Below are 10,393 nucleotides of genomic sequence, written 5' to 3'. Positions count from 1 at the left end.
GCGGGCAGCCGGCAACTGTCAACGTACGGCTGATTCATTCCGCTTCCCACACTGGCCGCCGACGGCGCTGACTACGTTGAAATCACCGGGTAATAAAATTTTCCGAGGCAAGTTTCCCGTCTGTTAACGATAATCGGGGCACCGTTAATCCTGGGCAGAGTTCTCGAGCCCAGTGAGCGAAAGAGGAGGAGGCAGTGACCAGTTTTCCAAAGGGTATACGACGGTATCAAACGACGATAGAATGCTGTCTAGCGTCGTGAGTTCGTTGCCGTCTTCTCGCGCGTTAAAACTCACCTCGGCTTCACGTAAAACGACGGTTCGTTCCTCCTCGTATCACAATTATTCACGAGTTTCGGTGATAGGATTAAACAAAAGTGCGCGGTCTTGGTTATTATTGCTGCTGGTTAATACTGCGTGTGCATAGAAGTAACCACGAGAAAAACTACCAAAGAAAAAAGAGTAGGAGACAGATAGTGAGCGAGTGTGTGTGAGTGTGCGTGTAATAGAGAGAGAGAGAGATAAAGAGAAAAAGAGAAATAAAAAGAACTGAAACAATACACAGAAAAATAGATACAAGTCGTACGGCGTATAGTCGAAGAAAAAAAAATTTTAAACAAAAAGGTATCGTTAAAAGGCAAAGTGGTTTGCGTCTACTGATGAAAAATCGGTAAATTGTTAGAAAAAAAAAACGATAAAGAGCATTTCGTGAGGTTACAAAAGGTCATATTCGATAAGGGGGGCGGGGGGGAAGGGGGAAAAATGTGCGAGAAGTACTACGACAGTGGTTCCGTGACGTAAGGGTGCAGAGGAGATAAATAATAAAATATCGTTTGAGATATATCCACCGGCCCGATATTTATTCGCGTTTTCTCGGTGTTTCGACCCGCCCGCGTTGACTGTGCTGGTCGCTGCCGTCCGGTGGACACGAGTGAATAAAAATGTTGGACGGCAGGATCTAGAGAGACAATAGAGAAAGAAGGAAGAGCGCGCACGAGTGGCGAAAAGTAAGTTGGAGAGCGAGCGAAGTGCAAGAGCATCGTTCGGTTCTTCGGGCGCCGTCGCGTCGGTGGCGAGTCGGAGTTTTCTAGTCGTCGGAGGGACGGAGGCGATACGGACGTAAAGATGTCGGGTCAGGGTAGCCGGAGTCGAGCGGTCCACATAAGCTCGATATTCCAGAAGCTGCAGGGCCGTTTTACGGACGCGATGACGCCGCCCAAGTTATCGACGGACAAGCGAATGCTCGACAAGACGTGGAAGCTGATGGACAAGGTGGTCAAGCTCTGCCAGCATCAGCGTATGAATTTGAAAAACTCGCCGCCTTTCATACTCGATATTCTGCCGGATACCTACCAGCGGCTCAGGCTTATATACAGCAAGTACGAGGACAAAATGCAGGTGTTACACAGCAACGAACACTTCTCCGTATTCATTAACAATCTAATGAGGAAGTGCAAGCAGGCTATTAAATTGTTCAAAGAGGGCAAGGAGAAGATGTTCGACGAGACGTCGCACTATCGGCGAAACCTCACCAAGCTTAGCCTCGTTTTTAGCCACATGCTGTCCGAGCTTAAGGCCATCTTTCCTAACGGGGTTTTTGCCGGCGATCAATTTCGCATCACTAAATCCGACGCCGCTGAATTTTGGAAGGAACGATTCGGCAACAAGTATGACGAGACTGTATATCATTTTACTCTTTCGGTACAATCATTGTTTTTCAATTATTTCAGGAATTAATGTCGTCGATACGATTGTTTCAACGAAAATCATTCACGCCGATGTCAAAGAGTTTCGCATCAATTGGTCTCGAAAACTAGCGCTCGTCGATTCGTCCTAGTTTTATCCAATTTTTCGAAAAGATCGGCAAACTTGGATTTCTTTTTCTCTTTAGAGTCGTGTCCGACAAATAATTTTATAACACACGAGAGCGTCTGATGACGAAGGATCATGAGGCTAAAGTTGGTAACGAAATATCGAGGAGAAGATCATTGGTTCGCAATTTTTGAATGCCTTTCAAGGAGTTGGTTTTGTAAAATATGAGTACATTTTATTTATCATGATTTACTAAATTTTAGATATACCTAAAGGTGGAAAGTAACGATTTTTCCTGAACACGCACCGTTGCATCAACGTTACTAATCTTCATTCTCATAAATTATATTATCGGCGTTATACATGAAAAATTGAACTAGCCGTAGCGAATTCCAAACTAAAGATCAAATGACATACATAAATCACCAACTTCAGGGAGATATAGATGTCGTACAATTATTCTTCAATGTCAAAAAGCACGCATCACTGATCATCGGTATCATCCTGTTTGCGTATACGTGTGTATATATATATGCATACCTATATATACCTATACATGTGTCGTAGAAAAAATTGATCTCTATAATCCCGAACGGCATGGCATTTTTTCACGTATTTAATCGCAAGATTCTCGACATAATTTAAAGGCGTTATTTCGTCATCCATTTGTGTTGCGAAATTGTTTATCGCCTTTTATAATAAAACACCACACCGACAGTTGAATACCAGATACGTGAGAAGCAACTGCAAAATACCAAGAAATCAAAACCAAATGATGATAGTATGCATACACGACGAAACCGTTCAGCGATGATGCAAAAGAAACGGTATGAAGAAAAATGGAGGTTAAAAAGTAACGCAAAAACGAATTACGCTGCGGCACTATTAAAATTGCGTATTGGGTACACCGCCTTCGACTACGCATACCTGTACAGCTATTTGTATTTGAGATCCGTGCGATGACGGCTGATGCGAGGCGGCTCAAACTCATCCATGAATGGCTCGCTGGTCGGTCGACCTCGGTGCGAATTTTTTTCTCCTTATTTTGTGGTTACATCCCGTTAGGGCGAGTGCCAATGTACTCTGTATTTATTTGTTTTTCAACATTTTATACTTTATTTAAAAATTTAATTTCATCTGATTTAAATCACTCCTATTAGTTTTTTAGATTTTATTTACTATCGCCCGTTAATATATTCAAATCCTTATGCGGCAAAACTATTATACATAGCCATATTCTCCCGCGAACTTTTTTCTTGTCCTCGTCGAGAACTTGAAGACTATTCGACATAACTTTTCCCTATCTGTAAGAGAGTTCAGTCGTCGTTTGCATAAGTGTCATCCCCTTCCAAATCGGATTACAAATATCGTTATATCCCAAAACTGTTGATCTGATTGCAACGAAGTAAAGCTTAAATCCTGGCCAAACACGTTGTAGCTATCCAAAGAAAAAAAATATCCAACTTGATTCGGTAGTTCTCAAGTTATCCTAGTACAGTCGGGACAGAGGGACACTGAATTTTATATATATAGACATATGTAGAGAGGAAGGGAAGATAAGCGTTGGACTGATTCATTTTCGAAAGCACCACGTAGACAGTAATTTCAACTGTCGTTAGATTTTAAAGATGATTTATTACAGTTGTACAATCAAATTTGTAGGCTTTGGTTAATTTCTCATGACAAACCACCGATACTTCGGGTCTTCGTCCTTTGTAGACCGAACATCGCGCGGATTACATATAAATATAAAGACTCGTCCGGCTCCTCGAGACGTCGATTTAGCTACTCCCGCTTCTTTTGACAATTTTTTCATCTTTTTCTCTCACTTCGTATCATCGTCTCGCCGCGTCGTCTGAGACCCCCTTATGCCTCGCAACACGCGCACGAACAGAAGAAAACATATTCGTGATGCTCGTCCTATTCGTGTGTGCACGAAGTGTATTGTATCACGGTAGAATACGACGTGAATCTCGTCGCGTATCCTCCGGCATGCTTCTCGCTGCGTGTGTACGGACCCTCGGATCCATTCTGACACATTCAAGGCTGCCACCACTTGTTCAACGTGCGAAACAAACGCCGACGGTGGCCTTGAATGTGTCGGAATCAATCCAACGGTCTGTACATGTGTTTGTACGTGCGCTAGTACGAACGCCCCCGCAAATAAGAATAACCCTTGTTATCCGTTTGTCACGGTTAGTCCAGATCGCAGTGTACGTACATTTGGAATAAAAATTTGTATTCCTATCACTGTTTTCTTTACCTAATCGTTGGGGGAGCTCTTTGACGGTCTAAATCCAGAATTTCGGTCGCCATCTTGAATTTATCGGGGAATTTTTTTTTTTTTTTCTTCTTCTTTCTTTTCTGTCAAACAGCACGCCCGTTTGCAACTCTTGATTAAAAATCGTTGTAACTCAATTTTCAGGATACTTGAATTTCTCTACAAAATTGGTTGTTGTGACAAGTTTTTGTCGATGATCGATATTTTTCGACTTGAATCTGAAATTCAAAATGGTGGCCGACGCCACTACGGAATCTGGTCGAAAATCTGGATTCAGACTAGCAACGACCTTCACCAACGATTAGGTAAAGAAAATAGTGATATCAAAAAATCGGAAGTTCAGATATTTGATTTTTGTTTTGTTTTTTTTTTTCATTGTATATATCGATTGGTCTAGGCGGTAACGATCCTCATCGCGTGTTCCAGGCAAACCTTCTTCGTGGAAAGACGGAGGAGGGGTTTGTAATTCTCTGAAATCTTTACGTAAACTTCAATTGCCTTCGAATTCTTCTCCGAGTTTCTTTTTCCTTCCTTCTTTCCTTCTTAGATTTTATTTGTATTTCTCGTATCTCCGTTAAACAAGGACGTTACTTGTTTACGTACGAATCGAAGAAAACTGAGTATAATACTGTAACAAAAGTCTGAAGAACGAAATGTTGACGTGACGATTCGTCTTTAGAAAAAATCGTTACTTCTCAATTACTTTAGGATTGTAGTAGGAAATTCGGTATGTGTTAAACTTTAACGATGTCAAAAACTTACTTATACATTTTGGAAACTCGAATCCTTGATATCATTCCGTTGATGAAAGATGATGATTTGTTTTTTAGTGTTTCGTTATGTTGTCGCTAGTAACTTTAACCTCGTGCCACTGAAGCGCGGAATCAGGATTTGTAAGTAAACGTAGTCAATGAAATTGGCGAGAATAATTCTTCAACTATTATTCTTATTCACAGAAATTGACGACGTCAAAGCGTGAGGAATAAATTATGAAAAAAGTATTCCTTGTTTTCTTCGAATAACGTTCGACGGCTTGAACTGTTAAATTTTCCGTCTAACTCTACCCCTCTTGTTGGATTGTCAAAATTCATTATGGCTACACTTCGTCTATTAAATGACGTGACTCTACGTTATTACAGGTATTCGTGCGGTATTCGTTATGTATGAGTTATAAGTAACGATCGTAACAACGACAAAGACGATAAAATAAGCGACTGTAAGTGAATCGTGCTCCTCGACGACCGTAAGTTTCCAAAGGCGTTGACGCCAACCGGAAGTACATGCCTACGTTGAGCTGATCCCGCGAGAGTAGATAAAAAATAATCAGCCACGTACAATAGATTATACAGCCGAGAGCCGCGAGAGCTGAGCCGAGTTGAGAATTTTTTTTAAACCGATGCAGGATGATAATTACTGTCGGCTTTAATCAATTTCCACGATTTATAACGAAACTGAGAAAAAGAGGAAGAATAGTATGTGAAGTAACAAAACGGAACAACGAAAAACACACGTATACGTATGAATTTGTATCTTTTCAGATTTTTTTTTTTTTTTTTATTCGCCGCTGTGAATTTTACGTTTTCTCGTATCAGTAGAAAAATGAATTTGCGGAATAACGAGGAGCTCTTCTCACACGCGGCGTGTTAGGTTTGTACGCCGATTGAAGAGGAGGAGCGGAATGAAACTCGTCGTTGCTGCGGGGGCGTGTAAATTAAAATTCGTCAACTCGAGCGGTGTCTTTATTTCTATTTTCGTACCGTATATAATACTTCAATTATAACGAGACTAATTAAGATGGAGTTAAGCAGCCTCGCGAGAGTTTAATCGTAACGATCCAACGGAAGCTATTCTAAATTAATGTGGCTGCTGACGACGAATGGTCAACAACGCCTTGTACGAGTTGTCGTATAAATTACTACACCGCACTTGCTGCAGCACAATATCCAAGTGTAACCCCTCAACTTTGGAGCGGTCAAAGTGTAAGAAAAATAACCGTGAATGAATTTAAAACGCCGCAAAACCCGAGAACGATAAAGTAATTACAGAAGAAATGAAAAATGAGCGAAAAATACAGTTATAGATGATTTACGAGAGCAAATTTTTTCCTATTAAAAAAAATCACTGTACATATCTCACGAGTTGTTTTACTTTTATATTTCACTTCGAAATATTCTAATCCAAAAACCGATCAGTTTTTGGGTACTTTGAATTTTGATATGAAAATGAAAATACTTTTGTCAATGATTTTTATTTATTTATTTTTTTTTTTTTTTTCACAAATAACGGGAAAAGCGGACAAAGTATTAAAATCGGTCACTTGGAGTCGATCGTTTTTTGCTGCTTTGCTAACTGATTGTGAGAAAGAATCTCTTGATAAATAATTGATGGCGTCGATCTGTACGTGACACTTATCGCGTACTTTGTATCCTTCCAACTTTTGTTATTATTATTATTTCGTTACAGATACGATTCCGAGAAAAAATATTCGGCGTCTAGCGGAAGTGGCAACGCGGTTTACAAGATCAGCACCGACTTACTTCCTTCAAACAAACTCGAAATTATTCCAATATTATTCGTTGAATTTAGACGATGTTCGTCGGATACGATAAATTTTTCTTATCGTATCAAAATGTACAGGCAACTTATTTTCAAACATACATTTTTCACCAAGCCCAACCTCGTTATCTTAATTCTTATCGTTCTGCTTTTGTTTTTCACGTTTCCTTTCGGTCATACGCATTGTATTGTACGAACAATACACACTACATTAATTCTCCGATTTTATATTACAATCACGGGATACGAAAGGAAGCAAAGAGAAAAAAACAAAGAATGGAAAAAAGATAAGCGACGCGGAATTTCTCATCGTCGTCGTCGTCGTTGTCGGGCGTCGATTGAAAATACAGTATATAACAAACGACGTTGTATGGATGTAAGGAGTAAATAGGATGTGAGAATGGGCCGATAGTTCGTCCATGAACGTAGCTCGGGGTGACGGCGACGATTATATTCGACTCCAGAGCTTCCGGCAAACGATCCCCGCGAACTTCCGGTCTATTTTAAGTCGCCGATCGCGCCCCGCTCTCCCAAAAACTGTAAGAGGGATTTAAAAAAAAAAAAAAAAAAAAAAAACAGCAGTCTTTGCACGATCGCGGCTTAAAAATAAAAAGAACAATAATAATAATAATAATAACATAACTATTAAGGATATATATCCCGAGAATATAATACATGTATTAATTTATGAGCATGCAGTATGAAATTTATCAATTTCCTTCGTTGCCCGCAGAAACCGCTGGAAAAAACCCATCACGTCCTTTTCACAACGGATTATATAAATTTATCAAGCAACAGCCCCGGCGGTTGTGACGTCACAGCGTAAACCACGTTATCTTAACGTAATCGGGTTTGTCTTCCGTTTTGCAGTATAACGTTCGATGTATTGTGGCATTCGAAAACCACCGTCCGTTGTTCGTTCGTAATTGAAGAGGTTAAAATTACGAAAGGCTGTATGTCATTTTTTTTTTCTTTTTTTTAAATTTTAAATTTAGTTTAGTCGAAAAAAAAAGGGCACTTACAGTTTTTTTAAAATTCTTTCCTTTACTTCTTGCTACGGGAAATCATTCAGAGATATCTTCACAGACTGACCGACTGACTGCCTGAATCACCCTGCGTATAATTGCCTTGTTCTCCTGTAAAAAAAGATTTGCACGTATTAATACACTTGAAAATTTTTATGAAGTTTGATCAAACATCCTGATACGAATTTTCCAATTATCTAAACGAGCTGTAATATAATTTCAAACAATTATCACATTGCATCGTTTTTGAATAACTTATTACTCGTCAAAATTTATTTGCGTTGCGAGGTCGAGTTGGTTGTTTATGTTTTTAATACCATAAAGAAAACAAGAAGTCACCGAAACGAAATTTTCGAAATCCAACTTGCGAGCAACGCAACATTTTTCTTTCCAGTTATCGAAGTGGAAAATTTTCGTTGGAGCCTGATTAAAAACTCTTACGCGATTAATTTTCGAACTATGAGATATTTGTTTCTTATCTTCCTTTTCTTTATTCTTTTCATTATTTTACTTGCCTAGCTCGGTCGTATTGAACGTCTTTTGATACTATTGTGACTTTACCATACATACACGGTGAATTTCTAACGACCGAATGGTCCGTCGTCTGCTAATATAATAATTATCATCATTTTATTTTCTTTGTACACTTTATCCTTTCGTTAACTTTATTATTCACATATCATATACAGCTGCACGCGTTATGAATGAACGATAAGTAGTATATTTATAAATTGGATTCTCGATCATGCTTTGCGGATTGATGAATTACGCTGGAAACGGAGTTTCTTGTCTAGTATTTCAAATCTTACGTCTATAACAATTTGGATCTAAAATTAATACGTAGATGAATAATACGTATCTGCGTTCACGTAAATAAGAACGCGAAATGAAACCACGGACGTTAATTTCACTTGAAAATTGTACAAATTGTACAGAGTTTGATTGATATTTATCACTTCCTCTGCTGATTTCGCCATTCTTTATACACATGTACTTTATACCAAGCCTGTTTATCATTAAGGCGGTCGAAAGTATGTAAAGGAATTTGGCCCGACTTAAAAAATTGTTTCTCTCATTGATATTTGAAAACATTGTTGCTTTTTCTTCTCTACTATCGGCGAGTGTGCAAATCCTCTTTTCCCTATTCAACGACGAATGCCTCCTTCTCTCCCGCTCCCATCCTCACCATCTCGTCGAGCCCACATCCGGATGCGAACCGAACCGGAAGGAAGGCAGATGACGTCACGATTAAAGTGAATCAAGTAACACGTGACTATCGCCCGTATTCATCGTGTCGCCTACCATAGCGACCTACGTTCCTCCTCGATCCCCTCTAAAGCCGCACATCCAACCATCCATCCGTGTATCTCATGCACGCCTTGCCACGATTCATTTTCAAATCACTCGTCTTACAGGTATAAAATATCATTGGTATATATTTTTCATACTTTGAGGATTTTAGCTAAAAATATTTAATTTATACCGTATATTAGGGTCGGCCAAAAAAAATAACCTATCGAATCTATGATTTTAAAGAGACTTATTTACTCAGAAAAAATTCTCCCGTTTGGACTAATTGTTAGCTCAATTTTAAGAGGTATCGCTGGCTATTTGAAATTTCCCATTTACATAACGCGCAAAATAGCTTTTTTTTATATTAACAATGATATTTGAACCGTTTGAGATGAAAAAAATTTCAAGGCACATTCTTGTAGGGTGTTAAATTCTCTAAAAAAATATCCCCGAGTCGATTTTATAGACTCAAAAATTCGCATACTTACGGGCCGTGAAAGTCGAAGAAAAGCAGAAATATGCAGTTTTAGGGCTCTAAGAATGAAAATATCCATACTAAATGAAAAAACTTGAACTAACAATGAAATGAAACAAGGTGTGCGAAAGATGTTGTTTGTAAACTAGATTCGTCAAAGGAGTAGAGTTTTAACTCATTTATTTATTTTTTATTGCATTCTTGAACATTAATACTCTTTTTAATTGTTGATAAAACTTTGTTTTGTTACAATTAGGATATTGCTGGCGATGTAATTCCACTAATTGCAAAATAAATTGTTTTTGTTCTTCATTTTTCGTTACATTAAGGTATGAACATTAATTTCATAGTCGTTTCTATTAATCGTGACATACTCGAGCTCGGGGAAATTTTATTGGCCTTTTGAAAATCTAATCGCTATAAATTTTAAATCTCCATTATAATCAGGTTCGCAGATCATTATCACCAGAGTTCCAGTTAAGCTTTCGTTAAGAAGATTGGTGAGTCGAAATTCGATACCTTTACGGTAGATAATTCGACGACAGAATAATTAAACGCACCTAATTTATTAAATTTACGCGATGACAAGCTACGGCGATTTTTCGAAGAATAGAAGAAAAAGTATATCGTGAATTCGTAAGCTAGATCTTAGACATCGATTACTCTTTTCAAATCACTTTGCAATTGTTCAATATTTCATAGATTCGTTAGATTTCGCGGCTCAAATGATTAGGGAGGCTTCATAAATTCATCGAAACGGATTTCGTTTTAACCAACAGTAAATTTGTCATTGCTGTTTTTTAAACATGACGAATATCAGTTTGATCTTGAAAAATTGAATATCTATCGGTAACGCGATGAAAAAAGAACCGTGTCTTAACGGGATTTTCCTAAATATAAGTCTGCTCAGGGAAAAAAAAAAAAAAAAAATTTACCGTTGTACGTGGAATGAAA

At 38.4% G+C, this 10,393-nt stretch overlaps 1 protein-coding gene and 1 long non-coding RNA gene across 4 annotated transcripts in view; one reads left to right on the top strand and one right to left on the bottom strand.

The window, feature by feature from the left end:
* The first annotated feature begins 108 nt into the window (after nucleotides 1-108).
* LOC124305214 (E3 ubiquitin-protein ligase CBL) overlaps nucleotides 109-10,393 on the top strand; it is a 31,511-nt gene continuing 21,226 nt past the window's right edge. For 2 of the 3 annotated variants that reach the window (XM_046764370.1, XM_046764369.1), the window contains exon 1: nucleotides 109-1,664. In XM_046764370.1, the coding sequence (XP_046620326.1) occupies nucleotides 1,123-1,664 (542 nt within the window). In that variant the 5' untranslated portion in view covers nucleotides 109-1,122. The remainder of the gene's footprint in view (nucleotides 1,665-10,393) is intronic. The other variant, XM_046764371.1, reaches the window with a different exon arrangement.
* The window catches only part of LOC124305225 (uncharacterized), a 34,829-nt gene continuing 32,114 nt past the window's right edge, over nucleotides 7,679-10,393 (bottom strand). The window contains exon 2 of the long non-coding RNA XR_006908345.1: nucleotides 7,679-7,782. This is a non-coding gene — a long non-coding RNA (uncharacterized LOC124305225). The remainder of the gene's footprint in view (nucleotides 7,783-10,393) is intronic.

Source organism: Neodiprion virginianus, chromosome 5 (assembly GCF_021901495.1).
Source record: "Neodiprion virginianus isolate iyNeoVirg1 chromosome 5, iyNeoVirg1.1, whole genome shotgun sequence".
Lineage (NCBI taxonomy): Eukaryota > Metazoa > Arthropoda > Insecta > Hymenoptera > Diprionidae > Neodiprion > Neodiprion virginianus.
The sequence above is the reverse complement of the archived record's forward strand: the minus strand, read 5'-3'. Positions and strand labels throughout refer to the sequence as shown.